At 44.0% G+C, this 16,473-nt stretch overlaps 1 protein-coding gene across 1 annotated transcript in view; it reads right to left on the bottom strand.

The window, feature by feature from the left end:
- LOC118491607 overlaps positions 1 to 16,473 on the bottom strand; it is an 81,693-nt gene that overhangs the window by 52,574 nt on the left and 12,646 nt on the right. The window contains exons 2-3 of the mRNA XM_035989504.1: positions 10,877 to 11,019; positions 10,498 to 10,687 (exon numbers count right to left, since the gene is read on the bottom strand). Coding sequence (XP_035845397.1) covers positions 10,498 to 10,687; positions 10,877 to 11,019 — 333 coding nt within the window. The remainder of the gene's footprint in view (positions 1 to 10,497; positions 10,688 to 10,876; positions 11,020 to 16,473) is intronic.

Below are 16,473 nucleotides of genomic sequence, written 5' to 3' on the forward strand. Positions count from 1 at the left end.
TGTAAGCGCGCTTGGCTGGCGGCGCATTGATCACTGGAGCTTGTCGAGGGTGAGACTGCTGCTGAGCCTGTACGGCTTGCAGAGGAGCAGCAGTCGTTGTCACAGCACAGTTCTTGTTGCTGGAGTTGTTGTTGTTGTTGTTGTGCTTCTTCTTTCTTCTTGATGACTTGGAGGGTTGAGCAGTGGTGGTGTCGATGGTCGATGCGGTGGTGGCTTGATACAGAGACTTGGTATGCTTATCCCAGAAACCAGACTTTACCCGCTTGTCATTGATCTCAACGGCAAGCAGGTAGGTCTCTTCAATCGATGATGTCTTGGCAGCATGAACGAAATCGGCAACACAATCGGGTAGAGCTCGAATATACTTCTTGATGGCCATGTCTGACGTCTTGACTTGGTCGGGACAGATGATGCTAAGCTGCTTGAAGCGAGCAGTTAAAGCAGCGTTGTCTCTATCCTTCTGCTTGATGTTCCAAAACTCGTCCTCCAACTTTTGGCGTTCATGGGGAGGGCAGAATTCGTCCATCATGATGGCCTTCAACTCCTCCCAAGTAAGCTCATAAGCTGCATCATTTCCGCGCTTGTTTCGTTCGGCCGTCCACCAGTCTAGTGCTCGGGACTGGAAGACGCCTGTAGCATTGAGGGTGCGGAGATTCTCAGGACAGCCGCTTTGCCGCAGAGTGACTTCGACCGAATCAAACCATTGAAACATGGCGGTAGGGCCATCTTCTCCGGTGAACTCTTTGGGTCCGCATGCTTTAAACTGTTTGAAGCTGAAACCAGTCTTGTTGGCATCTTTAGGAGCTTCAGTTCGCGACTCCTCAGACGACTTGCTGACATTTTCATATACCTCGCTCACAGCTTTCGCCACACTCTTGGCAATGATAGCAGCGAGACGCTTGTCTCTCTTCTCTTGGCGAGTAAGATGGTGTCGGGATCCAGACGACATTGTCTGCAACAGACATCGTCACAGGACTCAACACAACATGATTGAATCTCACCTCACACGTCTACTACTTAATAAAGCTTAGGAATACGTCAAAACACGCATCACATAATCACATAAGCACAAAGTCACAGATTCACTCAATCACAAAAGCACATAAGCACGTAGGCACGTAGAGCACAGAGACACCTAAGCACAGAAGCACATACACATTTAATCACAGATGCAGTCAGAATACAGAAACCTATTATTCAAAGCTCGCGAGTCGTTCGTATATAGCGATCGCGTATAGTATATCGAATAGTACCGTATAATTGTATAGCATGTCGAGTAGAGTATAGTATAGCGTATATCGTAGCATAGTATCGTCTAGATTTGTAACGACTTGTTAGCGTATTGAGGTAGAATAGCAATATGAGTCGTGTGTGTCGATCGAAGTGATAGCAAAATCGAATAAACCTCAAATTTTAAACATATAAACAGTTAAACACATATAACACATAAAATCAATGAGTCATCAGAGTCGGCGGTTGCGGGCTCAGAATCGAAAACACATAAAATCGAGAGATAGACTGTCTGCGGCTACTACACATGGACTACCCAAAGCAATTCGACTATTCACAATAGACTTGTAGTTACTTTTAACTTTCGGGCTCGCGTTGCTGCCTTGATTCTTGGGCATTCAAGACGTATTCCCTAGGTCATACTCGTGAGTTCAGGTCGTTGGAGTCCGTCGAAGCTTTAGTGAGATGAGTAAAAGTTGGAATAAGTTGCCAAGGTTCAGGTTTCACCCCTGGCTTAGTAATTTCTTCCTTGTTTTAGTAAAATTGATCTGATTATTCATCAAAATAGGGATTTCACTCCTGATTTGGTATAATTCTCCTCGTTTGTTATCGAAAAAGTAATGAAGAACCCTTTGATAGGTGAATAAAACAGCATTGATCCGGCAATATAGCCGGGAGTGTTATGGTTTTCACACCTAATCCTGACCAAATCGCCTTCTCATTATTGAAAATTCGAGTGTAGTAATAGTGTAGAGTAGCAGGATTTAGCGTATACGCTTGGTCTGTTGGTTCCTAACTATAGTCTAGGTCTCTAAGACAGCGACTCGGATTAGGTCGTGTCCAGCCTAATTCCCTATAGTTATGGCTCTGATACCAATCTGTCACACCCCAACCGACGGCGGAATCATCGGGGCATGGCACTGAGCGAAACAGATTGTCCAGAAGTTTCCACAACAACTATTAATACTATTCAGTTAAATGATACGTCCCATACCGTATCCCAAATAATACAATATATTATTACAGATAACAACCAGTCAAGTAATTCTGTTCCGACAACTCAGATTTAAATAAAACAAATAAATATTGTTCAAATGCTCCTAAAGACCCGGCCGGACAAGATCTACAGACAATTATGCTCTAGACGCTTGTTCCTGACAGACAACTATTTGTTGGGGGCCTCTAGAGCTTTATTCTAGCCTCGCTTTCCTAGCAAGCAAACATCTTAAACACCTGTCACATACGTTAAAATAAAGTCAATACATATAATGTAAAGGTGAGCATACAAGTTTGATAATAGCATATTAGAGTTCGAATAGTTTACGCATAACCAGCACGTACACAGAGGAAAACGAAGCATGTTAATTATCGACATGGATCTATCGATACCAATGACTGCGGGTTGACTGTCTGATACTGTGACAACTCGAGTTTCCGACTTTCACTTTCGCATTTATTGCACGTTGACTTTGACTGTTAGTTGTTTGACTTGTTTGACTTGTAACTGTACACCTTGTGTTATAATAAAACGTATTGTGTTTGCATGTGTTTGTGTTTGGTTGTATTACGTGAAACCTTAAACTGTTCAATGCATGACCCGACGAATCAAGTGATTCGCCATGACCCGATCTCGACGAAACAAAGCCTATTTCGCCAACTTGATCTCGACGAAACAAAGCCTATTTCGCCGGCCCATCAGATTCGTCAAGCCCATTAAGGGCCCAGGACCATTATACGCGTATAAGTTATACGGAACCACTCCCTCCGCCACACTTTAGCAAAATCAGAAAAACCCTAGGGCTCTCTTTCTCTGTTGACGGCAACCTAGTGTCTCCGAAGTCTCGAACCGATCTAGTTGCTTCCCTGTTCGTTGCGGTTAGTGTTTACCTATGTGTGATTGCTTTTCTATATCATCAATGACTGTTCTTGTTTGAAATCATTAGGGTTGATGCTATATAACGTTATGTTCATGATTGGTTGATAGTTTGAGAATATTAGAATATATCATATCGGTTACAATTGTGTGTATTGAAATCGGATTGGTTGTTACTGATGATTAGACTAGAATATTGATGATTTTGAATCTGTGATTATACCCCCATGTAATGGTCAGTATATGCTTAGATTACCAAAGGATAACACATGATATTGTTATGTTGGTATGATTTAATGGTACCCAAGATCCTGATGATTTTCCATATGATGATTTGGTTTGATGATGAATATATGATTGCAGTATGATTAAGCTTGATGATGGCATGAAACGGCTGCTAGCATGATTAGGGTTTCTGTGATAATTCTGTAACTGACAGGTTGCGACGTAACTGGTATCTTCACGAATCTAAACTTGACGAAATAGAATTCTTGACGAAACAAGAAGAGTGTTTCGTCAAGGGTGTTGACGAAATAGAGGGGGGTGTTTCGCCAAGGGTTATCGACGAAATAGAATCTTGTTTCGCCAAAGGGTGATTGACGAAACAGAGTATGTTTCGTCAATCTGTGTTTCGCCGACTTGAATACTTTGCACAGTAACCTGACTTAACTCTGTTAGAAGTTAACTGGATAGATTAACTGCTGTTAAGTGATATGCATGACTTGTATGATATTGAATACATGTTTAGTACTTCTGTGATTATATCTATACGTGAACAATTTGGATATAAACTGATCATGTACACATGCGTACTCTAGGACTTGATTGATAAACTGTGAGCACATATTTAGCATACCGAGCAAACTAAGGTGAGTTCACACAGCCAAGGCATGGGGTTCCCAGGGTGGGAATGGGTTTTGGATTATTTATTCGTACTTACTCAGATGATAGAATTTAATGATCTGGTCCTCAGGGTGAGGAAGGGTAATGATGAGATACGACCTAGACTAGTATACTAATTGAACTGATCTTCGCACACACGCCAGGGGTTGGCCGCGATATTATGACTGATCTTCGCACACATGCCTTGGAAAGGCCGCGAACTATATACTAAAACTTCGCACACATGCCAGGGTGGCCGCGATACAAATATACATAGTCTAGAATACTTGAGAACTTTCCCTAATCTTCGCATACATGCCCAGAGGGCTGCGATACGAACTAATACGATACATGACTTAATGAACGAACGCAATGCTTACTATACCATTACTATTACTGAACTATTAACTGTGAACTCGCTCAACTAGTTGTTGACTCTCTGCTGCATGCCTTGCAGGACCTTAGGTACATATGGAGCTTGCACAAGGAGGAGCAGGTCGTTGTGGGCACGGATCGTGAATGTTTCGTTAACACACTTTATGACATTTCGTACTTTATTATGTTGGGTTTTATTTATACGCTTCCGCTAAACTGTGATAACATACTTATATTTTGAACACCTTTCATATTGGTGGTTGAATGACAATTACTTTTACTTATTAATCACATGTTCAATATGAATGGTGGCTTGATCCTGGTCATGTCACGCCTCCAAGCGGTGGTACTCCGCGTGTGGATTTTTGGGGGTGTGACAGATTGGTATCAGAACCATTGGTTATAGAGAACGTGGTTTTAATATGGGAAAAACGTTTTTATTAAAACCAGACTACAACCAGAACAGTGCTCTCAACGATCCACAACGACGCTTCGCTCCACGTGCAAGACTCAACATCCTAGGTAATAAGGTTTATGTTTATTACCTGCTTGCTAGAACTACATAGAACTTTGCTCGTAGTATGCTAGATTACATTGCTTACTATTCGTTATTACTTGAAAATATCTATGTGCTTACACTCTCCTGTCATCGCACTACCCGCGAACCTTTCTCACTTACTCTACTTTTACTATGAAGATCATGTCTGGACGTGTGAACATGACTCAAGCCCAGTTGACGGCTCTTATCAATGAACAAGTAGCTGCGGCACTTGCAGCTGCACAAGCAGGTAGTATACCCTGCGGATGGGATACACACTAGGATCTTTGAATCCTACATTCCTAAATCAACCTTTGTATTTAATATTGTCCTATTCTATGCACAATAGGTCAAAACGCTCCACAACCTGTCTGCACATTCAAGAACTTCATGGACTGTCGTCCAAGCACCTTCAGTGGCACCGACGGGGCAGTGGGACTCCTCCATTGGTTTGAGAAGCTAGAGTCAGTATGTGAAATGTGTGAATGCCCTGAGGCTCGCAGGGTCAAGTACGCCACTGGCACTCTTGAAGGAATAGCGCTAACCTGGTGGAACGCGCAAGTTCAGATCCTAGTGTTGGCAGCTGCTAACGCCACACCTTGGGAAGATTTCAAGGAACTGATCAAACGAGAATACTGCAAGCGTGATGACATCCACAAGTTGGAGGTGGAACTGTATCATCTGAAAATGACGGGATCGGAAATCGAAGCTTATACGAAACGGTCAAACGAGCTGGCCATCCTGTGTCCAACTATGGTGGACCCTCCCGTTAAGCGCATTGAGTTGTACCTCAAGGGACTTGCGCCAGAAATCCAGAGCCATGTGACATCGGCTAACCTCAACAACATCCAAGACATTCAGCGTCTTGCTCATCGACTCACCGATCAAGCAGTGGAACAGAACAAGCTGCCAAAACGCATCAGTGCTACCACTACTGCTGTCACTACCTCTGCTACTCCCAGTGACAACAAGAGGAAATGGGATGGGGATTCCAGTAAAGGTTCAGTCTCAGTTCAGTCTCAAGCACAGCAGCGCAAGACAAATGACTACCAGAATCCGAGTCAGCAATCATCAGGCAGTCAGGGGCAGGGTGGATATCGGGGATTTCACCCACTATGTAATAAGTGCAACAGACACCACAGTGGACGGTGTCACAAGGAACGTTGTCAGAGATGCCTCAAGTTAGGGCATGAAGCTAAAGACTGCAGGAGTGCGCGACCTGCGAATCAGAACCAGCAACTACAACTACCAGTGATACGTGCGCGACTATACACATTTTTACAATGAAATTACACACGAATTGGTTTTAAATTTATAAAAGTGATTATTACTTTTACATCAAAACACACACGAAAGAGGCAAGTGTACCCCGTCATATATGTAGTAAAGTATCGGTAAGAACCAAGTATCGATCCACGGAAATGGGCGGAGAAATAATACTAGACCTTTGTCGCTAAACTATCGGTAAAAACATTCGTTGTTTTGGTTTTAACTAAACTAACATAAGCATAAACAAATATTTATAAAACATAGTAAATTATATATAAATAGCCTTGCTTAATACACAACCAAAGCATGTCAACTAAGTCGGTTTTGGCACTAGAAGCATTCGGTCAATTTTCCAATTTAAGACAATTAGTATCCCTTTCGGGAATCCTAACATGACAATCATTCGGAAAGTTAAAACGATAAACACACTTTAACCACCTAAAATTGCTCTTTAACGTACGATTGATTAATGTCTACAAAAATCTCCTAAAAATAAGTTAGTCATCCGTTAGGAGTTTTCTAACCTCACTTAATCAAGGAAAGCAACACCGATAAACACAATGCAACCACCGAGACAAGCATAAACTAGATTAAATCACAACCGAGTTCATTTTACAAATCTTACACATAAATTCACCAAGATAGCAATTTTGGCCGAAACTACTAACTAAGCTAACAAATCATGGCAAGAATTCATAACAACACCATCTAACCCGTTAGAGTCCTTCCGTGAGGGTAAGCCTTCTTGATTAACAATAATTACATTTTATTAAACCACTAACCCGTTACAGTATCATGGTGCCCACATTTTAACCAAGTTAAACTAGTTAACCAAATTAAAAGTTTACTAATACATGATTAAATAAGCTTCATTTTGCAACTATCTTACCTAACCAAGCACCAATCATCCAACACAATTACTTATAATCAAGAAATCAATATCAATAACAAGGTTGCAAACTAATCATCAAAGATAATCATAGAAAACACTTCCAAATTTCATTACAAACATAGATTAACATACTAATAGCTATAATCAAGCAAGGGATTGTTGTGTTTTTGCCCAAAGACTACAATAATACATAAATATTAATCTAAATGCTTGAAAGATTAACAAAAACATGGAAAGATTAGAAAACCCAACCATAAACAAGCACAAGATTAAGAATCCGGATAGTAAATGAGCAAAACCGGGCAATGTGGCTTGAATCCGAGTGAAAGCAGAAGCCTTCGGAGCCTCAAAATCGCCTGCAAAGCTCTCCAAAATTCCAGAGTTACTAATAGAATGGTTCTGTTCTGTTTTTATGCTTTTTCCATGTTGCACGGTCGTTCTTCCGATCGCACGACCATGCACTTTAAGTAATTATTGGTGGTGGTCCACCATACTACGTGACGTCACAGATCGTTGACTGGTCTTCGGACACGCACGGGCGTTCTTCACTTGGCACGGTCGTTCCTCACCGAAGTCTAGTTGCACGCCTGGTCCTTTGGTCGTTCAGTTCCGATGTCTTGTTTGGTTGTCGGATCCGCACGACCGTTCCGCATTGGCACGACCGTTCACTGCCGGGTCATTCAGGATCATCGGATATGCACCGTCGTGCATGAGGTCGCATGACCGTGCGACACGCCCAGGTCAGTTTTTCCAACAGAACGTTCGCAGCTTCGTCGTTTTGTCCGGAAAGTCCTCGTTTTTGCTATCATCTTGTCTGGTATGCTGTTTTAGGCCTGTAAACAAAAATGTAGATAATTAAGTATCCGAATGACGGTTTTACGGCCGAAAACGCATAAAATAGGGGTAAAACGGGGGACTAAAATATGTGTAAATTAGCGAATATCAAATCTCCCCACACTTGAACCTTGCTTGTCCTCAAGCAAGCTGAACTAAAAAGCAATAAAAGACGGAAACAAACAAGAACGATAATTTACACACTATTTTATTGAAAACTACTATAAACGGTTAGCCGGTTTGTCGAAAGACAACATCAAAAGACTCAAACCCAACAAGCATATGCAATTATAAAGTGACAACCAAAAAGCCGTGACTTCACATTTAATCGACTCAACATGTTAATCTTCACGCGACTCACAATGTTCACACACACTCGGTTTTATTTATGAAACATACATATAATGTGTATGTGCAAACACTCAATGCCTCGTCAATGAAACATGCAATATCATAAGCTTGTCATAAGATCTCGTCTCCACCAACTAACATGCAAATAAGTGTAAATCAAGAGGTCTTTACGGGTTGTAACGTTAGGCTTGGGCGAAGGGTATGGAAGTAGACATATAAAGTGGCGAAAATGGTTAAAACTTGGTAGTAGCGTTTAACTAGCTACAACGTATACAACTATACATACAAATGCCTTAAAAAGGCGACTATTGCGCAATCGAGCTTATCAACGAAATTTTAACATTTAAGTGTTCAAAATTGCTCGATTTTATCAAATTCACCCTATTTTAGGGTGTTTTATTTTCTGTGGTTTTTTTTTTAGAAAACATACTATACAATAAACTGAAACAAATGTTAGTTAAACGATTATTTTGTCCGAGTTTCAACACTAAAAAGGGGTTTAAAACATACAAAGGCTAAATTTGGCTAAGTGGGCGATAATGTGGGTAAACAAAGGTAAACGGGAAGGCTCGACATGGTTAATCCTAAAGGGTAATATAAGGTGAACGGGGAGCACAACACAAAGAACAAGGTTTACAACAAAGGGGTAATCTAAGTGCCTCTATCACTTTTACACAAATCCACAAGTTCATGGTTTTAACAAGCATACTAGTGACAAGTTCTATATTACACATAACATCCGGCTCACTCCTATATCCGAAATGAACAAATATATAACAATAGGCTCAAAATGCTCACGTACGGATGGAATGGGTAAAAGTGTGAAAACTATCATGTAAGTCTTTCTTTGTTTGTCACGCTTTCCGGTTTCCTTTTTCAAAAAATATTTTGCTTGTCGAGTTTTTATCAAATCCGAAGCTTTCTAAAACACAACCAACCGGTTTATTTACTAAAATATATACAAAATACAGGTATTTTTGAATGATTTTTCTGATTTTTCTGATTTTTTTTATATATGAGGACAAACAAAGTTAACAAAGTTAACCCCCTCCCCACACTTGAACTTCGCATTGTCCCCAATGCGAAACCGAAATATAGAGAAAAAGGATAATAGTACTCCCCTCAAGATGATATCTGATGAATCGAGACTTCCAAAGCTGTATCTGTCATATGCTCCGGTCAAAGACTTGATAGCCAAAATCTGCAAGTATGTCATATGGTACAGCAAAACAGAACAGTAACAGAATAAACACAAATAAACCATAATGTACATAAATACTACCAATCCAAACAAAGACATAATCATAAAGTAAAGTGTTTTGAAAATACAATACAATCCGAGGGTGTTCGACATACTAAGCAAAAAGAACACCCGAAATGACAAGTACTAAAATAATAATAAAAACCACCAACGAACATCACCACTAACTCCTACTCGTCATCACCGTCATCGTCTCTCGTGAAGGATGGGCCCGCACCACCATAACCAGGTGGGTTCCACGGTGGGAACTGTGGAGGGTGCTGAAAGTAGTCGGGATATGCATGGAGCATCTCCCCGAATAGGTACGAAAATCCGGCACTCACCCCCTGGTATAAGCTCTCCTGGCTATGCCTCAGCTGATCCTGCGTGGCCCTGAGCTGATCCTGACTAGCCCGAATATGGTCCTGGCTGGTCCTAATCTGGTCGATGTACGTACCATGCTGTTCCTGCGTAACACGCATCTGCTGGAACTGCTGATAAAACTCAGGCCAATCCTGATGCTGGTAGTACTCATGGTGCTGCGGCTAGTGTGGCGGTGTGTGGTGCAGTGGTGTGTGTGGTCCGTGCTGCTCCTGCATCTCTATATCCTCTTCCTCTTCCTCTGCTGGGAGTGGGGGCAACGGGTCCCAGACCTCGTTGTTGAGCCCCCTCAACCTATCCCCGTGATCAGTCTCAACAATTACCCCCATCGCCTTCAGTGACCTGATGTCAACATGAACCCCCTCGGTTATCAGAGTGAGACCCTGAAGTACCTCCTCAGTCATAAGGTGTTCGTTGTATGCAATTTCGGTCACATACTGACCGCCATGTATCTGACTGTTAGGAGTCCTCCCTGAGCACTTCACAAAGTATTCAGCCATTCGCGCCGCTAAGTTGATGGGTGCCTTCTCCACCAATGCATATAGAAAAATCAAATCTGGTGTTGGACAGTTACCAAGACTGTCCATGCGACCGCATATAGTGTGGCTAAACACATGGTGCATGACTCGCACCAGAGGGTCTCTAAGTCGTAAGGCTTTTGACATCCTCGGGTTGTATGGGTCCACAACAGCATTTGCAGCCCAAAACGCATCTCGTGCTACATCAGAAGGGAAGGTGAACTGCTCTGTGAAGACATCGGGATCATCCATGTCTTCTCTAGTGTAAATCCCGAGCCTCCTACCCAAACGACCAACCGACCACCTGTGCCATCGACCACATAATCTGAAAGCTATCCGCTCCTTGTGGCGGAATTTGGGTCGTCGAGCAGCAGTCGGCTTTTCGTAGGCATATGATGCAAAGAACTCTATGGTCAGCTCCCTGTAAACGGGTCGGTTGCAACCGACCAGATTTGTAAGTGGACGACTCATCATGTTTTCTAAACGGTCATACTGATTGAGTTCTTGCATTACTTCCCAATCCAGCCATCTAGGGACTCCGAACTGCCCCCTCCGGGCCCATAATGCGTCTCTTTTTGGAATGCATAAAGCCTCACGCTCGTCGTTGGGATCGAACTGAAGGAAGGGATGATTCATCTGCACGAGGAATATAGTTAGAAGTCATGGAACAGGAAAAATTTCATTCGAAAACAGCAGAACGCACAATTATGAAGGAGCTGTAAATCTGATCTGGGCATCCGGCACGGTCGTGCGGCGATACGCACGGTCGTGCGTCGCCGATGACGTGCACCATCTGCCCAGGGAACTCGGAACTGCACGGCGTGCGGTTAATCGGCACCACCGTGCAACACCGGACAACAAGCTGACATCGTGATTTACCCGGAATGGCAGGACCGTTCCATACAAGGAACGACCGTGCGACAACTGACCTGCAGATTTCAAACCCCTGAACTTTGAATAGCCTGATTTTTCCAAAATCAACAACGTTTTTGAACAAACAGGGGTCGGAAACTCAACCGGGTGTTCACGATAAGCAAGATTCAAACATGGGTTAGGGTTTCGATTTGTTTATGAAGAGAACCCGAATAAACCCCTTGAAGAATCGGAGGAAATCTACCTAGAAAGTAAGGAAACAAGAAATTTACAACCAGGAACGTACCGTGCGAAGAAGGGTGTGAGATCGTGCGAAAAATCGTGCGATTTGATGAAGTATCGCTCTGGAACGGCCTGGTGCTGGTAGGGTTTCGCGATTTTGTGAATGGGGGCTGCAGATGAGGGTATTTATAGTGCCAAATGACAAAACTGCCCTCAGCCTGATGCACGGTCGTTCTCCGTTTGGCACGGTCGTGCGTCACCAACAACATTCATTTGTCTCGGTGATGCACTGAGGGTGCGATCCACCGTGCCAGCAGCTAGGAAATGCACGGTCGTGCGAATCCTGGCACGGTCGTGCATCAGCTGCAGATCAGAATTTTCTGCAGAAGCCATTTCCAGCGACTGTTTTGGCCGTTTTTCGCCAATTTTTCAACACGCCTACTGTTCTAACAATATTGCAACATAGAACCTTCGCTCGGCACGAATAGAAACTGTACAAACTAACGGAAACTACCTAACTAACCTAAATTACGCTAAAACTACAAAAACATAAAAACGGACAATTTTGCCCCTATAGCGCCAAAGACGCTCCTGCTACATTTTTGTCGGCGAGTCAGTAGCGTAGACTCATGCTAAATTTTTGTCGACGAGTCGATAGCAAGACTCCAAGTTAAAACTAGAAAATAAATTCTAAATGACGATACTACCCCTAAAGCGCAAAATACGCTCTTGCTGCATTTTTGATCCACGAGTCAGCAGCGTAGACTCTCTCCTCCCCACACTTATGATGTGTGCGGGGTTTGGAGTTCAATGACCTCCATCACCGACTCTGTCAGCCCGGCAACGTACAACTTCAAGCGATGCCCATTTACTTTGAAAATAACGTCGTCCGCGTTCTCTATTTCAACAGTCCCATACGGAAATACCTCTTTAACCGTGTACGGGCCTGTCCAACGTGAATGAAGCTTCCCGGGAAATAAGCGCAACCGCGAGTTGTAAAGAAGAACAAGATCGCCCGCTTGGAATTCTTTGTGGTCCTTCAAGCGTTTATCGTGCAATCTCTTCGTGCGTTCCTTGTACAACACGGAGCTCTCGTAAGCGCGTTGTCGCAACTCTTCCAACTCATGAATCTGGAGAAACCGGGCTTCGCCTCCGGCTTTTAGGTCCAGATTTGCGGTTTTTAGCGCCCACATCGCTTTATGCTCCAACTCAACCGGTAAATGGCATGCCTTTCCGTACACAAGTCTAAAGGGAGTAGTCCCAATAGGCGTCTTGTAAGCCGTACGGAAAGCCCACAGCGCTTCATCAAGCTTATCCGACCAATCCTTGCGGTTTGCACCTACCGACCGCTCAAGGATTCTTTTCAGCCCCCGGTTCTTGACTTCCACCTGCCCGCTTGTCTGTGGATGATAGGGCGTGGATAGACGGTGATGCACACCGTAACGGGACAAAGCTCTCTCGAGCTGAGTATTGCAAAAATGCGTCCCTCTGTCACTGATAAGCGCTTTCGGAGCGCCGAACCGGGCAAATAAGCTTTTCAAAAATCTCACGACCACCCTGGCATCATTGGTGGGTAAGGCCTGTGCCTCTGCCCACTTCGATACATAGTCAACCGCGACCAGGATGTACTTATTACCTCGTGAGGGGGTAAATGGTCCCATGAAGTCTATCCCCCAGATATCAAAGACTTCACAAACCTGAATCCAGTTCTGAGGCATTTCATCACGTGTCGATATATTTGTCGCCCTCTGGCAAGCATCGCACGCTCTAACCCAACTCTGCGCATCACGAAATATAGTCGGCCAATAAAACCCGGAATCCAACACTTTCTTGGCGGTAAAGTTGGCTCCATGGTGGCCTCCGGTAGGTCCCTCATGACAGTGGCGCAGAATATCGGTCGCCTCCTTCCCTGAAACACATCTCCTGATCACCTGATCAGCACCAACCCGAAACAAGTAAGGGTCATCCCAAATGTAGTGCTTGACATCCGAAAAGAATTTCCTCTTTTGCTGGTGAGTCAACCCTTTAATCAGAATCCCGCAAGCAAGGTAGTTCGCAAGGTCGGCGAACCATGGCGACTCATCGCATATCTCAACACTCATCAAAGACTCGTGTGGGAAGTTGTCATTTATGGAATCCCAACGTGCGTCCATGATGTCTCCATGCTCTAACCGAGATAGATGGTCAGCCGCTACATTTAACGCACCCTTTTTATCTTGAATTTCGATATCGAACTCTTGCAGCAACAAGATCCACCTGATCAGACGTGGCTTAGCGTCCTGTTTGCTGAAGAGATATCGGATGGCAGCGTGATCAGTATATACAACGGTTTTCAAAAGCACCAAGTACGATCTAAATTTGTCAAATGCGAAAATGACCGCTAAGAGCTCTTTTTCTGTCGTGGTATAATGCTCCTGAGCGTCGTGAAGAGTTTTACTCGCATAATAGATCGGGTGAAAGTGCTTTTCTCTCTTTTGGCCAAGAACGGCCCCTATAGCGTAATCACTCGCGTCGCACATAATCTCAAACGGCAGACTCCAGTCCGGTGCAACTAAATTAGGGGCCTCAATCAACTTTTGCTTGAGAAGGTCAAAGGCTCTCAAGCAATCATCTCCGAATATGAACGGAGCGTCTTTCTCCAACAAACGGGTCATGGGTCTGGCGATTTTTGAAAAATCTTTAATGAATCGCCGATAGAACCCGGCATGACCGAGAAAGCTCCGTATCGCTCTAACAGAGGTGGGAGGCGGAAGTCGTGAAATGATATCCACTTTAGCTGGATCGACCTCCATACCAGCATGCGAAATCTTATGTCCCAGAACTATGCCCTCCTTCACCATGAAGTGGCATTTCTCCCAGTTCAGGACCAGATTCGTCTCCTCACACCTCTTCAACATTTTTCTCAAATTTTCCAAGCAATGATCGAAGGAATCCCCAAATACCGAAAAATCATCCATGAAAACCTCCATGGAATCCTCGATCATGTCATGGAAAATTGCAACCATGCATCTCTGGAAGGTCGCTGGTGCATTACACAACCCAAAAGGCATCCGCCGGTAGGCGAATGTGCCGAAGGGGCATGTAAAGGTAGTCTTCTCCTGATCCTCAGGAGCGATAGGAATCTGAAAGTACCCAGAGAATCCGTCTAGGAAACAGTAATACAACTTCCCCAACAGACGTTCCAACATCTGGTCGATGAATGGAAGCGGGAAGTGATCCTTGCGAGTAGCATCATTGAGCTTGCGGTAGTCAATGCAAACTCGCCACCCAGTGACGGTACGGGTAGGAATTAGCTCATTCCTATCATTTGAAACTACAGTCATACCACCTTTCTTAGGTACAACCTGCACCGGACTCACCCACACAGAGTCAGAAATAGGATAAATCATGCCGGCATCCAACAATTTAATCACCTCCTTCTTCACCACGTCCTGCATATTTGGATTTAAACGCCTCTGATGCTGTGCACATGGTTTGTACTCGTCTTCCATCAGAATCTTGTGAGTACAAAAAGAAGGATTGATGCCCTTGATATCCATGATTTTCCATGCAATGGCTCTCTTATGAAGTCTCAGAACCTCGAGAAGCTGATTTTTCTCATCCTTTTCCAATGATGCCGAAATTATGACCGGTAAGCGACGCTCCTCGTCCAGAAATGCATACTCGAGATGTGGTGGGAGTTCTTTCAACTCCAAAGGCGTCGGATCTTCAACCGAAGGCTCTGCTTCCTCCTTTTTCACATGGTCAATTTCAACAAATCTCTCCGGACTCTGGGAACCATCGTCACCAATCTGATAGACTGGCTGCTCGAAATCGTGGCCCTCCTGCGTAATGCCAATTAGGTCCCCACACGACAGACGTGTGTCCGAATCAATCTCGTCAATAGTACCTTGAAAATGAGAGCACACACATGCATCGACAATGTCGACGTAATAAAGCTTGTCATCGTGACATTGCGGATGGTGCATCGATCTTTTGATATCGAATGTCACGTGCTCATCATTCACTCGGAGCGTGATTTGGCCAGCTGCCACATCAACAATCGTCCTCGCTGTATTGAGGAAAGGACGTCCAAGTATCAAAGGTACCCTTGAATCTTCGTCCATGTCAAGGATAACAAAGTCCACGGGGAAAACAAATTTATCGATTTTTACAAGCATGTTTTCCACAAATCCGCGCGGATACTTTATTGAGCGATCTGCCAACCGAATGCTCATCCTAGTAGGTGACGACTCACCCAGATCCAGTTTAGTAAAAACCTTATACGGCATAAGGTTAATACTCGCTCCCAAGTCAGCCAATGCATGGCTAACAGACATGTTTCCAATCAAACACGGGAGCGTGAAACTACCAGGATCTCCCATTTTCGTGGGCAGACGGTTTTGCAGAACGGCGGAACAAGTCTCATTCATCACCACACATGATATATCCTCGAGCTTCTGTTTATTCGAGAGGATATCCTTAAGGAATTTCGCATACTTTGGCATCTGGGCCAAGGCTTCAACAAACGGTATATTGATGTGTAGTTGCTTAAACAACTCAAGGAACTTACCGTATTGTTCTTCATTCTTCTGCTTCTTCAGCCTGCCTGGATAAGGTACTGGAGGAGTGTAATCTTTAACCGGCTCCTGGACTTGTGCTGTACTTGCTGGGCGCAGCCTGGCTTGCACCTCGTCCGGTGTGTCAGTCGGGACCGCTTCAGTGATCGGTGCTGAGTCCGATATGACGGGTCCGGTAGTTTTTCCACTCCTGGTCATGACAGCATTCACATCCCTGTGTCCGCCCGGGTTTGGTTCTGTATTACCCGGAAGACCGCCTGGGGGTCTTTTGGACATCATCTGTGCCAGCTGACCAACCTGATTCTCGATATTCTGAATCGAGGCTTTCTGACTCCTCATTTCTCCCTCGTTAGCCAGAAAACGATCTTCGCTTTGTTGGTATCATTTTTCGGAGCTAGAGAGAAGCTGAGCCATCATATCCTCCAGCTTGGAACTA

Source organism: Helianthus annuus, chromosome 4 (genome assembly GCF_002127325.2).
Source record: "Helianthus annuus cultivar XRQ/B chromosome 4, HanXRQr2.0-SUNRISE, whole genome shotgun sequence".
Taxonomy (NCBI): Eukaryota; Viridiplantae; Streptophyta; class Magnoliopsida; order Asterales; family Asteraceae; genus Helianthus; species Helianthus annuus.